This window comes from Myotis yumanensis, unplaced genomic scaffold, assembly GCF_028538775.1.
Source record: "Myotis yumanensis isolate MYYU_CA2020_CCGP unplaced genomic scaffold, mMyoYum1.0.hap1 SCAF_13, whole genome shotgun sequence".
NCBI classification, from domain to species: domain Eukaryota; kingdom Metazoa; phylum Chordata; class Mammalia; order Chiroptera; family Vespertilionidae; genus Myotis; species Myotis yumanensis.
Genome location: NW_027223764.1, coordinates 47185513 through 47209020, shown reverse-complemented (window position 1 = coordinate 47209020; position 23508 = coordinate 47185513). Strand labels below are relative to the sequence as shown.

Here is a 23508-nt window from a genome sequence, read left to right as displayed (position 1 = left end):
TCAATGAGCTTTTCCTTGGCACCTTATGCCTGAACAAGGTGGGCCCAGTGGGGAGATGTTTAGGGGAACGTCCAGTCTGTCCGCTTTCTTTGATTCATCCTGGGTGTCTAGCAACTCACTACCTCTTCTTCCCGTCACTGTGCATTAGATGCCCCCTTACTGCCTCACTTATGGGGCAGAAAATGTCTCCCACTGTCAACAACTTAGCTCGCTTGGCGCTCAGCAGCACACAGCGCTTCAAGGCACTGAATGAAATGCTTTAGGGTAATCTGCAAAAGAAAACCCACTTAGGAGAGGACGTGACCTTGAAAGTGTCTCAAACCCTTGGCCACCAGTAAGCCAGTTCTTGCATGTAGGCCAAGCATTAAAACCCACCAGGGACTCAGAAAGTTTCTGACTCACAGATCTGCTCTCAGTGGAAATATATATCTACCCTTGGCCAGCAAAACACAACAGTAATTTGAACTTTCTTTCATCCTTGGTTGTCTTTCTTTCCCCTGTCTCCTCTCTCTTCTGCCACCTGGAAACACTGGCTTGTTCTCCATCCACGAAAGGTTGCTGATTCAGAAAGGAGGAACGTTTATCTTGACACTTGGTAGGAGTGGAATTATAGACTTTTGAATCCTGAAGTTATGGGGTGTGCGAGCTTAGAAAACAGATAATGCAGTGGGCAGTACTCTTCATTGTATCAGGACGGAGACTTTAGAAATCCATCAAAGACACCAGGTTATCAGATTTGTTCCTAATCTGCTCTTAGCATAACGCTGAGCTATTCCCAGTCATTTTCAGAGACAAAATCCTCTCTGGTGATGAGGTAACTTTGAAACGCTGCCTCAGGTGGACACGCGAGAGACCTCCTTAAACGGGCTCTCCCGCCGGACCTTCCTTCTCAGTGGCTCCAAGCAGCTTCCTTTAACAACTCTGTTCAGCAGCTGAGATGAAACCAACGAAGAATCGGGATGAAGGACTATGTCCAAAGTATGGGCAGTTAAATCTCCTGCAAGGACTTCATTTCCCTTCACCCCTGACAGCTGTAAATCACACTGTGCAAACATCACCACCCGCTGAAAATAACTCGTCTCTATTTCATTTTTCTTCCCAGGTTTGAGATTTTTAAGAGCTCTCAGACTGATCCAGTTTTCAGAAATTTTGCAGTTTCTGAATATCCTCAAGACAAGGTAAGATGTTCTTTCCTCATTCCAGTCCCCAAAGGGGAATTGTAAATATCAGCTGTGTTTCGCTTTCATCAAGATAACCTTAAAGTTCCATTATTCACAGAAAGAGTGATGGGCCCCAGAGATCCTGAGAAAGCCCAGAGTAGGGCTTGGGGTGCTCTCTTCAGCAGGGCTAGGGCCTCCGTGGTAAAGAGAGGAACAGCTGTGCCTGTGTCCCCAGTTTTGGGACTTCGAGGGTGGCTTGGAAATCGGGAAATGAGCCCAGCGTCACGGGGCGAGGGGGCAGCAGGTGAGGGATACATCTGCTCATTGATTCGGAAGTCCTCGCTCCCAGTTCTCAATCACCCCTTTATTACATCACTACACAAGAAATTGAACCTGGCCGTAAAAGCAATAGAAGCAATGCTTTTGGAGAGGCAATCACAAACCTCATACGGCAAACAGAAAATCATTTCATTTCAAAGTACATTTCAGATGTTCATTTTATAGCCAGGGTCGCCTCTGGGGCTGGTTCTATGAATGGCCTTTTGGGGAATACCTGAACACTTCCTGCAAATGCACCACGGCTGCTCCTGCTATGATCTGGAAAACTCCACTGGACCAGGAGGAAAGCCCCCCGAGGTCCCTTTCCCGATGACCTGCGGGTTCCCAGGGCTGGCCTGGACCCAGGGCTGTCTTGATGAATAAACGAATAAAAGAAGTTAGATGTACGCTAATGGAGAGTAAGTGCAGGCCATAAATTTCTCTTAGAGGAAATTACACTTTAAGAAGCTCGCCGCTAATGTTCCATTTCCTCTTGACGTGTTTGATGAACGATTAGACACAGGGCCCCTCTGTGATGTGTGATGAACACACCTGCATTTGGGGGGGCCTTGGATTTGGCACCGTTTTCTGGGTCTCAACTTCCCCAGTCTGTCACATCCAACAAATGTGCCAGGCTACTAGCTTTCTTCTTTGGGTCTTGGTGGGTTTTGTCTGTTTATGTTGGTTTAAGTCCACACTGGTTTCCCCTCCCTCCCTATTCATCTGTGGGAATGCGAGGTCTATCCACTTTCTATCAGCCAAACTAGAGCGAGCATCTAATCTACTGCCTTAGAAGTCTCCTCTAGTGTGTCCCTCCATCCTACACCTCATACTCCACACTCCGCCCTCTAGTGGATAGTATGTAATATTACTGACTTAGAGTGAATATTGCCAATCTTCAATATTCCTCGGAGGAATAATAACCCTGATTTCCACCTTCTTCTGGCTCTTGTATGCAATGGACACTAATGGCTCTTGAAATTAAAATTATGCACATCTCCAGCAGTCCCCCCTGCGCACCTACACTGGGCTTGCTCCACTGGACTGCCTTTTAGGGAGAATCAGTGCTGATCACAGGGGTTGTATGTGGAGACAGCTGTTTCTCCTGGAGGGGACAGTGTGAGGTGGAGCCACCCACACCCTCTAACATGGCACAGTGTCTCCTCTCCTCCTTTCACAACTACCTCATCCATTTGGCAGTTTTAACCCTCTGACGCCAGCACTGTGACATGGTGTCAGTACCCCGAGCGATACCGTGGGGAGAGTTGTGTTCTCACCATCCTTGTATTAGCGGCGCCTTTTCTGGGTGTGGAAAACTGATGAGCCATCTGCCCAGAGACCCCTCCCCCCATTTCCCAGCCCTCGGGCAGAGTCCTTTCCTTTGGCTGTAGGCCACAGGGTTGGCATCTCTGTTGAACCTTCAGCTGATAACCCTTCAGTGTGGGCGGCCCATTCTCCCGGTGCCCAGGGAGAGAGTGAGACAGCCGGCTGGGGAGAGAGGTGACTGTAGGTCAGGACAGAGTGGCCCCAGACCGGGGTTATGAGGTGGCAGGATGCTGGGGGGTTGGCCCCCCTGAACCCAAAGCACGTTTCCCAGAACTGCACCGCCCACTTCCCACTGAATGAAACCGCTACTCTCAGGGGCGCGTGTCATCACAACCCCACAGCTTGGATTGTCCCAGTTCCTATTGCTTCGGTCACAGGCAGGTGACAGAGTCACTTCAAGCCTGAATGGAGCGCCATTTGTGCCTGTGGCAGGTGGGGTGAAGATGGCATCCCGGGGTCAGAGAGCTCAGTGGGGAGGGAGAGCTGGCCTGGCTTCTGGCGGTGTGGTGGGTGCTTAGGCTAGGGAAGCTGGGCTGAGCATGAGTGTGGGGCAGTCAAGCGTCTTTTCAAGGCAAAGGCCTGTCTAGGTAAGCCTCGCAGAAAGCCAGGTGCCATTCTGGGGCCACTGGAGAGGGGGCTGTGAGAGGGAGGGGTGAGAAGGAGGGGGCAGTGAGAGGAGGGCTGAGAGGTGGGGAAGGGCTGGCTTCCAGCCAGGAAGCTGCAGAAAGCACTCAGGTGGGAGAACATGGCCCTTGGGGTGACTTGGAGGGATTCCTGCTCCCGGAGTTTGGGGTTCTGTGGTGAAAAGCAGAGAATAGGGGGGCAGCCAGGCCAGATCACCAGGCACAGGCTAAATCTTCGTGTCCTCCTTAGAACTCTGGGGACTTAGAATGACCCTCTGGGCCTATGCTCCGGGTGCCCGGCTGACCTGGCTCCTTGCTTCCGTGCACCCCACACGCAGATCTCCCACAGAAGGGACGCCTTGGTGTTCGTAGGGCTGTGGGCGTTTTCTGGTGACACCTCTGCACTCTGCTGCTTTCACGGGGGCCTTCCAGGAGGGTGGAGGCCCACAATCACCTTTAGGGGGATTTCGTCTGGCTTTCTCTGGTGGGAAATCCCTGCCAGCCTGCGGCATTAGGTAGGGATGGGGACTTCGCAAGTGTGATTTGAAATTGTAGTTTCATTGTCTGTTCTTCGGGTGCCTTGCTTGGCCCAGAACTGGAAGAAACAGGGCAGAGAATTAATGTGGGGGTGGAGGGGGGAGAGAGAGAGAGAGAGAGAGAAAGAGAGAGAGGATTAAGAGGGTAGCAGACGGAAACCAGAGTGAACAAGATGGGAGACAAAGAACAGATGAAAGAAGAGATCAGTAATGTGACAGCGTCAGGGCCCTTCCCCAAACTGCCTGCCTACAGGGGAACCCAACATGCCCCGGAACTGAAGGGCCTATTGGGGGCACCGGGAGTCTCCGTGTCTCTGTCCGACTGGCGAGAGGGCACTGACTCTGCGGTGAGAACTCAGTAAGCAGCTCTGGGTGGGGCTGCCGCCCGCACCTCAGTTGGTGCAGTAGATCCTGACCATTAGCACACGGATCACATTGCAGATAATGATTTTCTCCAGAGGAGACCCAAGAGAAAATCCAGACAAATTGTTAGACTAACAGATGGAGCAAGGTTCAAAGTCCCCGAATCAATTGCATCCTGTACACCAACAGCAAACGTTTATACAATGCAAAATCAAAACAGAACTGTGTTAAGTATCATAGGTAAATTTATCATGCTGTAGACTTGATGGGGGAAATTATTTATTAAAAAACCCAGATGCCTCATATCTGTTACTTGTCGCCCAGTGATGAGTGACCTTAAAACTCGGTGGCTCAAAATAATGATCACTTTTTAAAGATTTCTGAGGATTCTCTGGTCAGCTGGGTGGGTCCAGTCTAGGCGGGCATTATTGGTGGATGGCTGTGGTCAGCCGAGGGCCTAGCCTTGCAAATGAAAGTCAGGATTTCAAGGCCTTGGTCTTGTACTCAAAGTAAAAAGGCCTTTGTTCTGGGTGGTCAAGTCCTGTCCTGGGCACTCCTGCCGCCCTCCCCATAGCCAGAAGCAGTGCTCGGAGCTCAGCTGGGGCGAGGGAGGGAGAGGTGGAAGGAAGCGTGGGAGAACGGCAACGCTTTAGTGCTTAAAAGTATCCCGTTACACCTGAAACACAGCACGTTATTTAATATTCACACACTCACCACAAACTCCACACCCTGTGTTAGAGGTATTGGCAGATGAGGAAAGTGCAACCCAGCCCATTTCAGGAACTTCCTGGGGGACAGCATGTAGATGGGGGGCTGGACAGGGAAGCTAGTCCACTACATGTAAGGAACTGTCTAAGGACAGAGCACACTGGCCCTGAATGGTTTGGCTCAGTGGTTAACACTGAAAATGCCATCTGCCTGCAAAATGAAAGGTCCCAGAATCTATTCTGGTCAAGGGCACATGCCCAGGTTGCAGGCTAGATCCCCAGTAGGGGGCCTCCAGGAGGCAGCTGATCGGTGGTTCTCTCTCATCATTGATGTTTCTATCTCTCTTTCTCCCTCTCCCTTCCTCTCTGGAATCAATAAAAATATGTGTGTTTTTTTTAAAAAGGATAGAACACACACACATACACTATGGGTTGGCTAGCAATTTAAAGTTTTTTTTGAGAGGGAGGGAGGGGGGAGGGCGAGAGAGAGAGAGAGAGAGAGAGAGAGAGAGAGAGAGATTTATTATTCCACTTATTTAGGCATTCATTGGTTTCTTGTATGTGACCTGACTGGGATCAAACCTGCAGCTTTGGAGTATCAGGATGATGCTCTAACCAACTGAGCTACCTGACCAGGGCTCACCTAGCAACTTTTAAAAGAAGGAAAACTGCCTGTTTTCTCTAAGTAATATATGCTCATTGTAAATATCTCAACAATATAGAAAAGCATAAAGGATAAAGTAAAATTTTCCAACACCACAGATGGTTGAGGTAACATTGCTAATATTCTACTATATTGCTTTTCTTTTGCACATGGCATTCCATGATATACATGTACCACCTTTTACCTCAAAACACATCAGGGGGCTATTTTGAGAACTGAAAGCACTTTACTACATATACAACCTCGGAAATAGCTCCAAAGTTAAGTCTTTAAAAAAGAGCATCCCATAGGGTGGCTAAGAGTTGTGTAGGCAGAGGCCAAATTATAAATGTCATGGATTCGACTCAGAGGGCAGAGAGTGATTGAATAGTCTTCAGCAGGAGAAGAATGATCAGAGTTACATTTTAGGAAGATCCACTATTGCACCAACTACATAAAGCAGCAGTTCTCAACCTGTGGGTCGCGACCCCTTTGGGGGTCGAACGACCCTTTCACAGGGGTCGCCTAAGACCATCGGAAAACACATATATAATTACATATTGTTTTTGTGATTAATTACTATGCTTTAATTATGTTCAATTTGTAACAATGAAAATACATCTTGCATATCAGATATTTACATTACGATTCATAACAGTAGCAAAATTACAGTTATGAAGTAGCAACGAAAATAATTTTATGGTTGGGGGTCACCACAACATGAGGAACTGTATTAAAGGGTCGCGGCATTAGGAAGGTTGAGAACCACTGACATAAAGAGAGGGTTTGAAGCATCGAAGACCACAGAGGATGAGACCAGTCTGGGAGCAGTTGTCCAGGCAAGAGTGTTAGGGAATGGCCTTAGGCAATGGGAGTTGGCGGTGCAGAGGAGGGAGCTGGAGATGCTGAAGGGGTAGAAGGACAGGCTTGATTTTGCACCATTCCATGTTCAGAACCTTCACCTGAGTGGTGCTGTCCAGGGGACTTTTCAGGGGCGGTATCTTACATCTGTCCAGCAAAGGTCACAAAAGGACAAAATAAGGGCATTGGTGCCCTCAGCCAGAAATAGAGCGGGAGATAGTGGACCGGCAGAACAGGGACAAATCTGCGCTTTTTTATGGAGACTGGATGGCATTTTCAGTGTTAACCCAAACACATCTTGTTACACTGAAGGCAAAGAGGACAAGATACACTGATCACAAGAACAGGAGGATCCGTGCCTGCCCTTGATGATTTGCTGCATCCCCCCCTTTTGGAATCTGATTCCTTTTAGAATCAGATTTCAGGGCTGAATACGGACTCTCTTAGCAACAATGATTAAATGTTCTATGTACAGCAAGAGCCCCCTGAAGCACTATTGATATTGCAGTGACTAATCATTTAAAGATTGATTATTGCCGTATTTAGGTGGGTTTTTTCCCAAAGCACCAAGAGGATCAGAGACTCCAAGAGTTTAATATCTCAAGAGGCTCTACACCAGTGGTTCTCAACCTTCTGTCCCTTTAAGTACAGTTCCTCATGTTGTGGTGACCCCCAACCATAAAATTATTTTCGTTGCTACTTCATAACTGTAATTTTGCTACTGTTATGAATCGTCATGTAAATATCTGATATGCAGGATGGTCTTAGGCGACCCCTGTGAAAGGGTCATTTGACCGCCAAAGGGGTCGTGACCCACAGGTTGAGAACCGCTGCTCTACACGGTTGTCGGTGGGACACTGCTTTGCTCAGGCACTAAGGGTCTGGGAGTCTGTACGTGCATCAACTTGGTACTTAGTTATGCTCTGAGAAAATGGCCTATACCCGCTTCCCTGAGGTCTGTCTTTGCCCCTGGCTACCTGTTCATGGGTTTCTCACTCTCCACCGTCAGAGTGCACTCTCCAGGGCTCACCAGGCAGAGGCGGGAGGGTTCTGTCTGGTTTGGCTTCCCATTGAGAAGCGGACAGGGTGCTCAGCACACTGATTACGGGGTTGCCTCCCCTGCTGTGGCTCACTGGGTGGGTGCCTTTTATCCATTTGCCTTATTTCCACTCGGCAGATATCTGGGTGGGGTGGCAGTTCTTCCAGAGAGAAGCCTCTGCAAGGCCAGGGAGGAAGCTGCCGGCTGCTCTGGGGAACACAGGGCAGGAGCTGCAGTATCTGCCAGTTCTAGGGAGAGGCTTAGAAGGGAGGTTTTACACATTGTGAGGGCCAGGTGGGGTCTTCTGTCACAGCTACAGCAGCTACTTAGAGGTGAGGCGTGACCCCTGGTAGTTAGTGTCTGGAAAAGGGGATGAAGGCCAGGATTTGGCAGATCTGTGCTAGAGTCATAGCAGAACATCCAGATTAACTGGTTAGCACACTAGTAGGTGGTACGGATCCACCCTCTTTCCACAGATGGACAGTCCCAGACCTGACTTATAGACCCGATTAACTTTGGGTTTTCCAAGAGCATGTTGGACATCTATTGTTGGCACATGGCTTTTAGCTGCACATGACAGAGTCCACCTCGCACTAGCCTCGGCTGACTGTGGGGCCAAGAGGGAACTGGGCATGTCTGATTCAGGGGTTCAGTTGCTCTTGTCAGGGTTCTGTCTCTATCTCCTTATCTTTCGGATTTCATTCCAAGGCAGGCTTTTTCCAGGGCAGGTGGCCCGCTAGAGCATACCCATGTCTCAGGAGAAAGATTCTTTCCCGCTTCTAATAGTCTCTACCTCATCGCTCTTAGAGCTGGGAGTTCCTCCATTGGTCAGCCTGGCTCAGGCCACTCAAGTGGAGGGACAGGTGGGGGCCTTTGATGGACACCCAGCCCACCCACAGGGCTTCCCTAGAAGAGATGCCGGGTAGGCAAAGCGTCGAGGAAAGAGGTCCACGGGGACTCTGCACCACCCCTCCACATTGCTCAGGTCAGCGGGCTCTGGGCCAGGCAGGCCTGGGTTTGGATACTGACCCCACCACCTACTCCCATGTTTCCCCAGGTAGCTGCTTACTCACCAAGCCTCAGTTTCCTTACCTGGTAGTGGGAACAGTGATAGCACCTACATCAAAGGGAAACTCTATGTAGATGAAAAACTCTGAAGAGAATGAAGAACTCAACACAGTGCCTAACACATATTTAATATTGTCTCAATAAAAGTCGGCCATTATTGTAATCCGGCATGCTAGAAATGACCAAGAAAGATAGAGTGGGCTTTGTTGTTTCTCTAGTCTGGTTTTGAACCACAAGGAAATTGTTGAACACACTTCAAAAGGTCAGTCTTGCCCACAAAAGTGAAAATATCTGCTCATTCTTTTCCTGAACTGTCAGAACCAACTCTAGAAAACTAAGACCATGATCCTCTGCTCAGTTATGTAAAAGGGAAGAGATTGAGGGAAAAGGAAAGCTAGACACTGGCATCATGCCCATCCTGGCACCGACCCCCAGGGCGGGCTCCTCCTGTAGCCCTGGCTACCCCGTGGGCCACAGCCCCATCAACATTCCTCCACGTGGGGCCCCAGGAGAGATGTGGTCACTAAGATTTTCCTCTCCATTCTTTTCTGTGACAGGTGTAGAGGTTAATCAATATGTTGAGACAGAGTCCCCCTTGGGGCAGGACTCTCCCACCCTTTTTCATCTTTTGTGCTCAAAGTGTGGGCGAAGCCCAGTTTTGTTAGCAATCTGGGAGGCTTTCTAATGTGACTGGTGCTCTGTAGTGTGTGGCCAAGAGGCCAGGCCCTGCAGACACGCGGCCTGGGTCCAGATTCCAACTCTGCTGCTTGCTGTGTGAACCTGGGTCAGGTTCTTGACCTCTGGATGACTTCATAGAGTCATTATGAAGATTAGATGAGTTAATATATGTGAAGCACTTAGAATGGTGGGGCACATAATAAAAAAAGTATTAGCCGTTCCTATTACGATGATCTTAACCACTTAGAATTTACATGTTGGCTCCCCTTGAGAGAGAGAGAGTAGAGAAGAGGCAGAGATCCATCAAGAATGATGGGTGAACCACCCTGGGGGTGGTGTTGGACCGGTAGAGGGGACTGGAAGAGATAAAAATAGAGTTCTTTCCTACAGGATGCTGTTAGGTATCAGAGTCAAATAGCCACCCACAATCACATTGCAAAAGATGTCTAAGCCAGTGGGATCAATGACCAAGTGGCTGAGTGGTAAGAGCCAAGAGGAGGAGCCACTTTGCATGCAGAGGGAGGTGGATTGAACCAGGTTTTGAAGAAAAGACTTGGGTAGAGGAGAAAGATGTTCCTGCCAATTAATAAACAAAGGCATCATGAGCAGGAAGGCATAGTATGAAAGAAGAGCCTAGATCAGGGGTGGGCAAACTTTTTGACTCGAGGGCCACAATGGGTTCTTAAACTGGACCAGAGGGCCGGAACAAAAGCATGGATGGAGTGTTTGTGTGAACTAATATAAATTCAAAGTAAACATCATTACCTAAAAGGGTACTGTCTTTTTTTTTTTTTAGTTTTATTCATTTCAAATGGGCCGGATCCGGCCCGAGGGCTGTAGTTTGCCCACGGCTGGCCTAGAGCCTCAGATGGTGCTGGAAATGGGATGGCAGAGGTGGGGCACAACATTTCACTCAGTAGGGAGCCTGTGGGCAGGGAAGTGACCTGCTGGCAGCAGCATTCAAGGAGCTCTTTTCCAGTAGGAGTGGACAGGATGACCCTTACGCTTAGTGGGATAGAGATGGCAGAGGAAGAGACCATTTCACTCAGTACATATTCATAGAAGTCATACTGTGCACCAGGGACTCACTGCTTCTGGAACCCAGACAGACAAAGCTCTCAGGGAGCTTAAAATGTAGTGAGTTCCAGTTGACCCACTCAGGGAACACGGGTGAGTGCTGACATTTATCCTATATAATAAAGGCATAGTATGCAAATTGTCCCCTCAACCCGGAGTTCTTCTGGGAGTTCGACCAGGGATCAGGGCCAGCCGGCAGCTGCTAGGGACCCAATCAGTGCACAAATTTTGTGCACTCGGCCCTTAGTTAGATATAAGGTTGTTGGGGAGCAGGATATTCTTATGGTCTCAGAGTCTCAGGGCATAGATTGCAGATGAATTACAAAGGACATCTTTCCTGGAGAGATTTGACGTTCCCATGGTAACCGAGTGACTACACCTGTGTGACTGAGTTGGGATTTCCTGATGTGATGCCATTGGAGGCAGATACTCTAACAGAAGAACTAAAACAGGATCTAATCACGGGGAACCAATCAGACAAATCCACAATTTGGGGTGTTCTATGAGACAGCTGAGCTGGCGCACAGAGATTAAATGTCAGGAAAAACAAACAAAAAAGGAAGTATAGGTGAAAGGAGGCTAGAGCAGGGATTAGCAAATTATATAGCCCATAGCAGCCCATGCCTGCTTTGTAAATAAAGTTTTATTGGCACCCGTCCACATCCGTTCCTTTCCATGTGTCTCAGGCTGCTCTAATCCTACAGTGCAGCTTTGAGGAGTTGTAACGGGGACTCTATGACCCACAACGCCCAATATGTCTACTGCCTGACCCTTTACAGAAACTTTCCCGACCCCTGGATTAAAGCAACATATTAACCAAACACAACGCATGAACCTTAGTAGTTCCTGGATCAGGGTGACAAAAATGCAAACATCAATACATGGGGAAACTTAAACAGGGAGAGCGTATTCCAGGACCTTACTGAATTCCTGTGAACTCTCTGAGGCACGGCTGTTCTATTGGGATTGTCCTGCACGATGCCTGTCTTGGCTGTTGAATGTGGAAGTACTTAGGGGGCTGAATCATGATGTCTACAGTCTACTTGCAAGTGGTTCAGCCAAAAAAGAAAGGAAAGAAAGAAAGAAAGAAAGAAAGAAAGAAAGAAAGAAAGAAAGAAAGAAAGAAAAAAAGAAAGAAAGAAAGAAAGGAGAAAAGAAAGAAAAGCAAGTGAAGTGACAAAATGTTAGTCAATCTAGGTGAAGGGCATATAAGGTTCGTTATACTGTTCTTTGATTATTCCTGTAGATTGAAAGACTTTCAAAATAAAAGTTAATAATAATAATAATAATAATAATAAACCTTGAGTACAACTGGAGGGTTAATTTAGGGGCAGCTTTCAGTAGCCCTGATGTGACCTTCCTACAGGCTCTGGCCTGGTCCACTTACGCCACCTTCGGGGCATTCTCTTGGGAGTGAGAGAAGCGCTGGGAGCCAGAGCCGAGCTTCCTGTCCGCTGAAGAGGCAGCCCCAGCAGGGACTTGTGATGTAACCCGGGCTTTTGCTTGTTGTCTCCGCACAGTAATTCCATCAAGCTGGTGAATCTGCTCTCCATATTTATCAGCACGTGGCTCACCGCAGCCGGGTTCATCCATTTGGTAAGTAGCCTCACGGATGCCTTAGCTCTGGCTTTCCTGGAACAAGCCTCTGAGTCATTTTAGTACCTGCATTGTTTCTCACTGTGGAGAAACTTAAGCCCAGCTGTCCAGCGTAAGAAAAGAAGAAGCAACTGCACCGTTGCCTGGGTTTCCAACCCTTTACCCCAAACTGGTTCCAGTGGTGAGTGAAGTTTGCACTAGTATCCTGCGTTTTAGTTTCACTCTGTCTGCAATACCCTCAGACAGCCACAAGATGGCAATGCTCCCTCAGCAAACGCCTGAAAATGTCTTGGGGACATGGTTGGAAGTTTGCCCCACATCTTTGTAAACAACGCATTCAGATCCCTCAATTTCTTTTTACTTCCCCCTTACAAAAAGCCACCTTTGATTCTCTTGCCTGATGACTTGTCAATTTATTCTGTATCTCAAAAAAAAAAAAAGTTAATTCTTATAAATGAGCAATTCTTTAAAAGCCTTGTATTAGAAGTGAAGCTGTTCTCACCCCCTCAGGGCAGACTTCTCCTGCTTTTAGGGAACACAGCTATTGTAGGGAGCCTGTTTGAGACCAACACAAACTATTACCCTTGAAAGAACCTTATCTGACTCTGAAGCTTTGGGTAGGGGTGCCCCTCCCTGGCTGAGCCCCTCTCTGCCTCGGGTGGAAGCTGGCGTTTAGCTGCTTACCACTGGGACTTACCTGATTTTCACCCCATGGAGCATAGCCCAGTGGAAGCCAGACTCTCATTCAGTCACTAGATCTGAAAGTTCCCCACCTACTTTTTTATGCTGATGGGATTCTTGGCTGAAATCACCCTTCGATGATCACCCTAATTCTGTCAAGTGCTTGCATCGCAGATAGGGACGGGTTAGTCATTTTCAATAGTCAGTGACCTCACCTTCCTGCTGTGAGGAGCACCAGGACCTTCCATAGAAAGGGCACGCTGAGGATGGGTGATGTGTGAGCTGAGGGCGGGTGATGTGTGGACCAGGCAGGTCCTGGGAGCTTTCTGGAGAGGCAGAGATGGAGGTCTGGGGTCTGTGGACCTGTGGGCCTGGGGCCTGCCCTTGCACTGGCCACACTGAGGGATCACAGGCACTGGTCCGGGAGACCCAGCCGCCGTCTCTCCCTCTTTCCTGAGAGTATCTACAGTACCTCTCCTGCCTGCCTCACGGCTTTGTTGGCAGATCAGATATGATGAGAGGCCTGAAAGTGTTTGTGACATTTAAAGCAGAGATGGGCACACTGCGGCCTGGGCCACAGGTCTGCAAACATGGCCTGCTCCCTCAGTTTCAGTGTTACCTCTGGGCGGTTTCACCCACCAATACAGAGCTGAGTTGTCTCTACAGAAATCAGACACTGCATGGCCCGCTAAGCTAAAAGCACTTACTCTCTGGCTCTTTACAGAAAATGTTTGCTAGCCCTGGGCCTACAGAGTCGTGCAAAAGCAAACTGTTCTCATGGGCCCCCTTTCGTGCTCCCGGGAACCGCCTGTGGTTCGCAGGGTGGAGCCATTGCTGAGGATCTGCAAAGCAGGGAGGCGAGCCAGACCCCAGGAGATGCTGCTGGGGGTTTGGGCGTGAGATCTGGAGGAGCCAGGCCCATGGCGGGGTGATGAAAGGAGGAACCCTCTGCGGGAGGCCCTAGATTTTCTTTGGGAGCCTGTGAGTGGGGCGCTGGGAGACTGAGCAGGAACTCGCTGAGGAAGGGCAGGGCAGGACTCTCTGGCCCCTTCCTTGATGGGAATGTCATAAAGTGAGGCCAGAGCAGGGCCTTAACATGCAGCTGGAGTCAGATCTTTAACAACATGAAGGAAAAACGGACTGGGGTCATTTACTTCCAATGCATGATTGTGCTCCTACCACTCCCTGCTACCTGCTCAGTCGTCCCTCACAGAACTCAGCCCAGACAGCCAACACTGGGGTTGAGGGGCTGCCCCTCCAAAACATCCTGCTGGAGCTTTTGTGCTCCTGGCTTATTATATATATCTTAGAGGCCCAATGCATGAAATTTGTACACTTAGGGGTGGGGAGGGGAGTCCCTCAGTCCAGATTGTGAGAGGGCACAGGCCAGGCTGAAGGACCCCACTGGTGCACAGTCGGAGCTGGGGAGGGGTGTGGGAGGTTGGCCAGCCGGGGAGGGACCATGGGAGGGCTCCAGGGCGTATCCAGCCCATCTTGCTCAATCTGATCAGCTGGACCCCAGCAGCAAGCTAACCTACTAGTTGGAGCGTCTGCCCCACAGTGGTCAGTGCACGTCATAGCGACTGGTCGACTGTCTGCCCCCTGGTGGTCAGTGCACACCATAGAGAGCAGTTGAACTGCCTTAGCATATCATTATCATATTACACTTTGATTGGTTGAACCGAGGACCGGACACTTAGCATATTAAGCTTTTATTATACAGGATATATACCTCTAGCATAATATTCCCTTCTTTTCCCCTGTCCCCTTCTCTAGGTGGAGAATTCAGGGGACCCATGGGAAAATTTCCAAAACAACCAGGCGCTTACGTACTGGGAATGTGTCTACTTGCTCATGGTCACCATGTCCACTGTTGGCTATGGGGATGTTTACGCGAAAACCACGCTCGGGCGCCTCTTCATGGTCTTCTTCATCCTCGGGGGACTGGTAAAAGCTCTTTGTTATGATGCTGATTTTTATGGTCATTAATATCTTCTATTATCCATTCCCAAAAGCTTTGTATTTTGATAGTGTGTTTCTGCGCTAGAAGCAAGCGATTGCCTTAGTGTTACAATCAGGCTAAGTCGGTCCGGGTGTGAGGGAGACTTTTCTGCATATTTCTTGGGCGTATTAACTTGTTTCTCAGAGACCCAGGCGTGTTGCCCTTGTCAGGGCCAGCCATTTAGCCAGGAGCAAACCTAATTGTCTTAAGAAAGTGCTGCTCACTTACTAAGTGAGTGCCTGTCCCTTAGTAATGTAATTCAGTATCTGACGTTCTGCAAGGACAGTTGCTGTCCCCTGACCCCTGGTGGATGCTGTCGATACTCCATAGACAGTTTGCGGTTTCAAGAGCTCTCCCGCCCCTTGACGGTCGCCCCCAAACTTCCAACAAACACTGTGGCTGGGGCCTGCCCTAAAGAGTGGGGTCCCCACGTCGGAGATGGAGGCCCACTGGTCTTGTCCAGGTGGATGTCACCCAGTGCGGCACCTGGGGTGTTTTTTCTTCCCCTTGTAAGTCAGCAAGTTGCACTGTTTGCTTTTCTGCTCTATGCAGATCATCATGGTCGGTTATGCTGTCATTTTCAAGGGACGTTTGGCAACACAGTGGCTGTGGCTGCATTTTGTCTCTCCAAGCAGCTCGCTCTAACTTTTGATTTTTTAAAAAATATATTTTTATTTATTTTAGAGAGGAAGCGGGAGGGAGAGAGAGATAGAAGAAACATGAATGATGAGAGAGAATCATTGATTGGTTGCCTCCTGCACCCCCCCTCCCCCACTGGGGATCGAGTCCACAACCCGGGCATGTGCCCTGACTGGGAATCGAACCGTGACCTCCTGGCTCATAGGTCAACGCTCAACCACTGAGCCACACTGGCCGGGCTGAGATTCAATTTTTGCTGTGTGTGGGGTAAATGATGAAAATCCTACTTCACACACAGCTTTCAGATATATACACCACACACACATTTACTCTATGCATACTCATCTCTCTGTTTTGTATGCATAGGGCATATACATTTAAAAATGTATGTAAATGTACGCGTGTGTGTGTGTGTACGTCAACACAGGTGTTCCCACAGTGTCTGTGAGGTCCCGGTTATCCAGCCACAGGCGCATTGTTTGTTGGACAAAACATGGCAGATTTGTGTTTCTCCTCGCTGTCCTTTCCTCCCATGTGATTTTCTCGATTTACCTTGTGTGCTTTTTAGTGATTTTTTTTAAATGCAAAGGTTTGTATTATTTCAACCTTTCTTTGGTGTTTATTATCTTTAATCATTCATAGGCATTGGTTGTCCTTTAGATTTTAACCAGAAAGGTCTTTCCCTGCAGTAATCTGAGTGTGCATGTGTGTGCGTGTGTGCACGTGTGTGCGTGCCTGTGTAAGTGTGTAATTTCCCCAGCATGCATCCCCCTTACTTATTTCTCTTCAGGAAGAAGAGCTAGATGTCAACTTATTTATCCCTGTCTCCTTTATATTTTTCCTTCGTAGTTGCCTTTTGGGCAATATCAGTAGCAACTGTGATTTTTTTAGTTGTCTAGGCTGGCTGATGTTTGTTTTGCCTCGTGTGTTTTCAGGAGCTTACCCTTTTGTGCCTTTTTTTATAATCCAGCGTGTTAGTGTGTACCTTCGCCGTCCTAATCCTTTTGTGTTTTCAGATCTCAGCATCCCCCGCTTCTGAAAAGGTCACCCCTTTCTTTGGCCTGTCTTTTTAGTCTCTCTTCTGTCTCCTATCTTCTCCTCAGGCCATGTTTGCCAGCTACGTCCCTGAAATCATAGAGTTAATAGGAAACCGCAAGAAATACGGGGGCTCCTATAGTGCGGTTAGTGGAAGAAAGTAAGTATCCAGAGGTCTGCTGCCTCCGCTGCGGGGTCCTCTCTGCATGCCATTGTTTTTTTTGGCTCTTGTTTCTTTGTTTCATGCATGTAGGCAATGTTTGCCCGCTACGTGCCCGAAATTGCTGCTCTCATCCTGAATCGGAATAAATTCGGCGGGACTTTTAACAAACATGGAGGCAGAAAGTAAGTCGGTTGCACCAGAAAAGATGTGGTTGAGTGGCTTCTAGGAGTCCTGCCCTCTCCTACCCACCCGGGCGTCTCTGTGAGGGAAGGGCCACGCTCTGGGTGGGGTGTGATGTTACCCGGGTTGTCACACTGGGACCAGTCTCTTTCCAAGAGACATGGGTTGATCCTGGAAGGGGTCCCGCTATCACCGGGCCTGTCTTTTCTGTTCTGGTCCCTAACAAGTAACCCATGCTCATTCATTCCTCACACCAACTGGCTCGGTGGTTACACTCAGGTCCCCCACACTAAGATGATGCCATTTTATGGGGTATCTGTGCAGCAGTAACGTGAGATCTTACTCCAGCAAGGAATTCTCAGGGAGGGCAAGGTCAAGGTCACCTTTCCTACTCTAACGCGTGGCCACCGGGAACCAGTTCTTTTTAGCCGGGAGGCACAGAGCTTATCCTCACAGGGATTCATCACTCCCTTGCAATTCCTTGTGGGCAAGAAGTAATATGTTTCTGATTTTCAGGACACCACATGCTAAGGCCAAAGTGTCCTTTGTTTGGCTTTCCATACACGAATGCGTTCTCCATGGGCTCTCTTTCAACGTGTATTCAGATCACATTGTCAGTATGTGGGTCCGTGATCCACCAGAGATTTCCCTCCGAGTACATGGCCGGACCTCAGCTCGCTGTGCTCTGCCAGCCGCCATCTCTCCGGACCCTGCTGGAGGGAGGCCGGGCCGGCAGCAACCATCCGTCCCTTTTGTAAAAAGGACTTTTCTTGGGCACAGCTTTGTTTCTGAGGTTTTGTTTTCTGTTTTAACTTCCATGGAGTAAGAGGAACACACACATCTTTCTCATGCAGCTCAGGACATTTGCGCTGCCAGTCACTCCCACCCGATCTAGACGCGGGATCTTTCCATCACTCTTGCCCCTTCCCTATTACAGAAGTTCCTGCATTGGAACGAGGCTTCTTTCATTCATTTTCAGATAAACTCTTAAATAGCCGATTCTGTTCTTTAAGAGAAAATCAAACCAGCAGCACGGTGTCCCCTCCATCCTCGCTGCCTCCTCCGTGCCCTGCAGTCCCAGTAGATGCGCAGACCCCCTCTCTGAGGTGGTTCCAGCTCACCCCGCGCTCGGGTGTCCCGTCCTCCCTTCAGAAGATGAGGAGGCGGGTAAAACAGGGCTCACTTTCTTAAACTGCCCACAGGACACCAGTTTCCGTTCAAAGGAACAAAGGACAGTGGCTGAGAGGGAGCCAGTTGGCACCTTCTCGTGGAGCCAGCCCGTGCCTCCACCTCCCCGCCAATGGAGCCCTGCTCTCCTATTCCCCTAACAGCCTGAATGGGATTAGAATCAAGCTGCTCTGATTTCTGGGCCACTGGCTGCATCCGAAAGGCCAAATACGTCTGGAGATTCCATTGGTCATGTGCTCCATGCCAAGAGGAAAACAGCTTCTCTCTCGGTTCTGCCTTCAAGTGTGGACAGATCGCCATGAAGCAGACGGCCTTCCTTGGGCAGGGCCGTATTGGCCTCCCACCCACTGTCCCAGCCGGCGTGTCCTAAAACTGCCCTCGAAGGAGGCAGTAAAGTCAATTGCCCTGAAGTCCAGGTTGAAAAATCTGTCTTGACTCTCGTTCCAGGCAAAATCCCCTTCACCCCCAAGTAGTTTGCCAACCCCAGTGTGGGTGGGCCTGGTGGCTGACAGCTTTTGGTGACCGGTGACCGGCTCAGGCCCTCAGACCAGCGCTCACCCCCGGCCTGGTCTGATTATCCGGGCGCTTTCTGCCTTGGCATTTCCACTCCAACCCCCTCACGGTGATGACTTCAGATCACAGGCTCCCTCGGCTTTTGTTCTGCCTCCGTCTCTGTAATCTTTTATCACCGCTGCTAGCCTGCTTACTCCCCCCACACCCCCCGTCTCTTTTTTCCTATTCCCTTTATGAAAATGTGCACTTCGCTTTTTATGTTCTCGCTGGGTCTCCAGTGTCCCCGACCCTGCGGACAGAGAGCAGGTTCTGTCATCAGCACGGGGACTGTGCACTTTGCGCATTGTTTCCTGGTTCAAAAGCTAATTACTAAGTAGTTTAAAGAAGCCCTCGGTCACTTAGATCTTTCATCAGAAAATATAAGCATGGGAAAGGCACGGTAATAGAGGGCCATTAGCACCCTTTGTTTGATGTTGTTTTTCCAGTCAGTAGAACAAGATTGATGAAATGTTATGTTTGGCCAAAATTTGAGTTTTCATTTGGAATTCAGTGTTGAGAGAATGGGCTGTCAGAATCAATAAGTTCCCTTGCGCTTGGGATACGGGCATGTGGTAGTAATTAGCAATATAAGGTCTTTAGTTGAGCAACCAAGCATGGGTTCTGGCAGCAAACATAATGAGAAACTACAGTTGTTCTATTTCTAACGTCAAAAAGTTTCCAGATAAAATTAAATGCATTTGCAAAAGGAAAGCAGCTAAACTTTGTTGAAAGATAGAGTTCAGGCTCTGAAACTAGCACGCTTCACCCATGTTGGTGTGTATGCATGAATGTATGTGCTGGACTCACGGACCCGCTTACATGCACGCTGCTCCCGTGAATTTAGTCAAGTGAGTGCCCAGAAAGTAATTAAAACATATACACGGTTAAGGGATTGGTTTATGGTTGCGTATTTTACTCAGGAATAACCTCCCTTTTAAAAATGCATCCTCGGAGAACTCAAGGTAACTTGCCACCCAAAGCCACGGAGTCACACAACTTTGAAATCCAAAGATTATTTAGAGTAAAAGAAAATTGGGCCAAGAAGCTCGGGGGTTTGTTTAGGTAACACCCCATTTTAGAGTATCGGAGCAGATGAAGACTTCCTCGGCACCTCATTTTCAGTGTGTGTTTGGCAGAATGTAAACATTTCCCTTCACATCCCCAGAACACCTTCCCCGTCAACACCATACCAAGGGCATTCCCCAGCGCTCTCCTCGATATTCCACACCTGACCCCCCACAGGACAGCCCGAGCCAACAGTGGGTGGGGGCGGTGTGTGTCTGCGTGTCAGCTTTTCTCTAATGTAGCTTGTGATGATGTATTGGGGCTCCTGAGAACAGGGACTTGGGTGTCAACAACCAGGGGTTCCAGGATTGACCAAGGAAGGCAGTTTTTCCAAGTGGGAGGTCTTGGGGACAGTTAGCCCCCCGGGCTGAGTCCCCAGATTTTATTCAAAAGAGTAGCCCGCCTGCAGCCCAGCCGTCCTCCTAAGGACGCTCACCGCCTCTCCTTTCTTTCATGTGATGCCAAAGCCGCTCCGAGGTGGGGAGCACAGGGGTGAGGCTCCCATGGCCTTTAGGATCCCAGCCTGCTCTCCTTCCTCCCACAGCCTCTGCCGTTTCCCCCAGAGGTTTCCTCTGTGTGTGTGACTCAGCCCACTCCTGGTTAGTTTATGAGAACTGACAAGATCATGGTCTAAGGTCACATGGCCAAGGGCCATGGAAAATAATCGGCCACAGAGAGGAATCCATCTGCTAACCCCCTTGTTTGAGGCGGCCTGCACAGGGAGCCATCCAGACCTTCTATTTCCCAGGCTGGGCTTCCGGGGCCCGAAACAGAGGCAGTGTCTTCGGCCAGGTGTTTGGGAGAGGGGAATGGAATGGGTTAGATTATTCCATGGATTCCGGGTAGCCAAATACTGAGAAGACACAGAGAGAGGGATGAAGAACAGGACAAGGAGTGGGCAAAGGGGGATAGGAAAGTGAATGTCATGTACTTGGAGGAAATGTTGCCAGCGGGATGAGAAAGCTGGGCCCCCTTCTGGCTGGGGGAGCAGTGGTCACAGACTAACCGGGTCGAGCTCCAATGCATGAAAGCTGCCTGTGAAACTTACATGCCGTGGCTTCTCTTAGAAAGCTTCCTTCTGTACTTCCAGAAGAGAGAACGTGAATCACTGTAGTGCAGAGCCCTAGGGCTGCCTTCCATGACTATAGTAATAACTACAATCACTTGCATATTTTCTAATTCTCACAGGAACCTGTGAGGAAGGTAATATCGTCATCTCCGTTTGCAGTGGGTGAGGAAACTGAGGACCAGAGAGGTTAAGTGATTTGCCTGATGTCACATAGCTAGTGAAGGGCAGATCTTAGATCAGGGATTTAACCTGGGGCAGTCTGCGCCCCTGGGTCACGTTGCCTCTCTAGACCATCTCTCAAGACCCGTTTGTTCTGCTCTACACTCAGGGATCTTATCATTGTACGTGTTTCTCCACCACTGTCCGTCAGTGGGGTGTCACCTTGGGCCTGTCTCCTCCTTCTGATCATTTGTTACCTCTCAGAATCTTGGCCCCAGGGAGAGGGGACAAAACTATGTTTCCCCCTCATTCAGTTAGATGAGAAATTGACATCTTGAAAGCCTCTAACAACGAGGGGCTCTCAAGAATGGGCAGGCAGATCATTGATCAAAGTGAGATTTGGAGATTTCAGGCTCCATCCTTTCTGGGGATTCATTTCCTAGGTGAGCAGCCATGGTAGTTGGTAGTGATCACCTCGATCACTCCTGGCCAGGGCCTACCTGCATTCTATCTTAGGAAGAGCCCTCTCTGCCCTGGCAGACGTATCTACCTGCTCCTTCCATTCCTGAGGGCACGCCTCTGGGTCTCTGGTGGTGGTTTCCTGACTGTCGGTGAGAACTGTGGTAGCAGGCGCCCCTCCGGGGACATCAGCTCTGAGCGGGGAATATCAGCCCTCGGGCTGTGTCCCTCTGGAGGGAGGGAGGGCCATCTGTCTTCAACCTCAGGTGTCCTCAGGGTTGTAAGAAGGAGCCTCAAAGGCACAGAGGTGGGGAGACCCTATTATGCTTTTCCATTAAAAAAGGAAAACAGGGTGACTTGTGGTTTTTCATGTAAATGCTTACGTTTTGAAGAGTATTCAGTAATTTGGAACAAAATGTCAAGCTCTAAGAACCGCTAGAGAGCAGATAGTTCCCTGCCGCACTGTCCGCTCTTGTTATCTCCACTGGTTCATTCATTCAGCTCTGGAGGTTCGCTGAGGGCCTCTGTGCCAGGCACACTGCTGGGTTGTGCGGAGCCGGGATCCGGATGGGTGGTGAGCAAGCTGCCCATGGAACCTGTCCTGGTGGAGGTCACAGTCTCCAGGAGGTCACAGGTCATGATCGAGGGTGTGGCCAAGGAAGCTACCAGGCACACATTTTAAAAGCCAAAGATTCTGTTATAGAGCAAAACAGGGATCATTTACCTTCAATAAAGTGGTCCAGGGAGGTGACACCTCGGAGGAGATGTGACAGTCGTTCAGTGGCCACTGAACCCAGCTTTCATTATCCCCAAAAGAAGTGAGCACCCTAGTTTTAAAATTATATTTTGTGAGGTCTTTGCTTGTCCCTCTATGGGACCAAGTCTTAAACTCTTTCTCTCTGGGGTCCAGATGCCTGACCGAGCTCTCCCGTGACCCCCTCGGTGAGGCATCCGTGTACCTGATGAGGGTCCCTTATCAGACTCTGTCTTCCTTCTTATCAGAAATAGGCTCCTCACCTGCCTCTGCATCCTTTGTTCATTTCTGCTTACACGTTCTCATCCCTTTTGCGAGGTTTCTTGTGTCAACATGGAATTCCATTTCTCCGTCTTCGCCACACTCAGGTTCTGCCCGCCGTGGTTCTCGGCCATTTTTAAAATTGGAGTTGAAATGAAGGAACAGGGATCATTTCTTCACAGGGTTCATTTAATCTACCCTTGATAGCCCTCCCCTCCTAAACCAGGGCTCACACGAGTGCCTCATTGTCATTCATTCCACATGTGTTTATGGAGTGCTCATTACATGCCAGGCACTGGGGATGGATGTATTTCCACACACCCATAAAAACCTCCAAGGAGGCCACATCTGTCTTGAGCTGCACATCATATGTTATTTGACCACCAATGTGGTTGGGCAGTTCAAAGTCGGAGCTTATTTACTGGGAGGCTTCCCCTGCTGGTTCCCAGAGGTGACGGCCTTCCTGTGGCTGCATGGCCATGGCCGAGCTTCCTGGGAAGGCCTGCCCCCAGCGCGTGGACTAGGACGCAGGGTCCTTCACACGGTGTGTGGGGCTGAGCCCCGAGGGCCTTCTTCCCTTTCCCGTCTCCATGGAGCTTGGGCAGCACTCACTCTTGCCCTCCACGGTCTGCTTGGGGGGCTGCTCTTGTGAGTGAGGTTCCCTATGAGATGTCATTTATGATTTCTGTGCCCCAGACACCGCTCTGGTTGAAGTGTGACTGAAGTTTTGCTTTTTGCACAAACTTCCATCCCTTGACAAGTGAGCCCTTCAGCCCTCTCCTTGCAAGGCCCATGCGAGCCCCAGCCTGAACTCCCAGCATTGTCTTCAGATTCCTAGATTTTAAAAACCATAAATTAGCAAATCATCAACATATCACCAGGAAGGATCATCTGGTAGTCATTCGAGTCAGAAGGAAACACAGGCCCCAATAACTGATCTTCACAAAGATATGAAGAACCGTAGACAGACAGATATAGTAAATAGGAAGACAAACAGATAATTTAAGCTGACAGGCCAGCTTGGACTGATTAGGCATTCTGCTTTGATTAGCATTAAACTTTTAGGGGAGGAAAAAATGAGATTGCCCTAATACTTTGGAACAATGACCCCTTGACTACTTCTGAAATTCAGTACCGAGGGACAGATACCAAACGCAAGTGTCAATTAGATGCTGTATCCTATAATGTCATGTGCCAGGTATTCCTTTGCAGCGAGAGGGGTCTTGGTGGGTGTGGATGTGGGCGCTTCTTTCTTTGCATCTGCTTTGGATTCTTATAAGCCACATCTTCAGTGCCTTTCAAACTT

General features: G+C 49.2%; 1 protein-coding gene across 1 annotated transcript in view; it reads left to right on the top strand.

The window, feature by feature from the left end:
• KCNMA1 (potassium calcium-activated channel subfamily M alpha 1) overlaps positions 1–23508 on the top strand; it is a 672109-nt gene that overhangs the window by 450901 nt on the left and 197700 nt on the right. Inside the window, exons 7-10 of the mRNA XM_070433250.1 lie at positions 1103–1178; positions 11920–11995; positions 14453–14623; positions 16421–16512. Coding sequence (XP_070289351.1) covers positions 1103–1178; positions 11920–11995; positions 14453–14623; positions 16421–16512 — 415 coding nt within the window. The remainder of the gene's footprint in view (positions 1–1102; positions 1179–11919; positions 11996–14452; positions 14624–16420; positions 16513–23508) is intronic.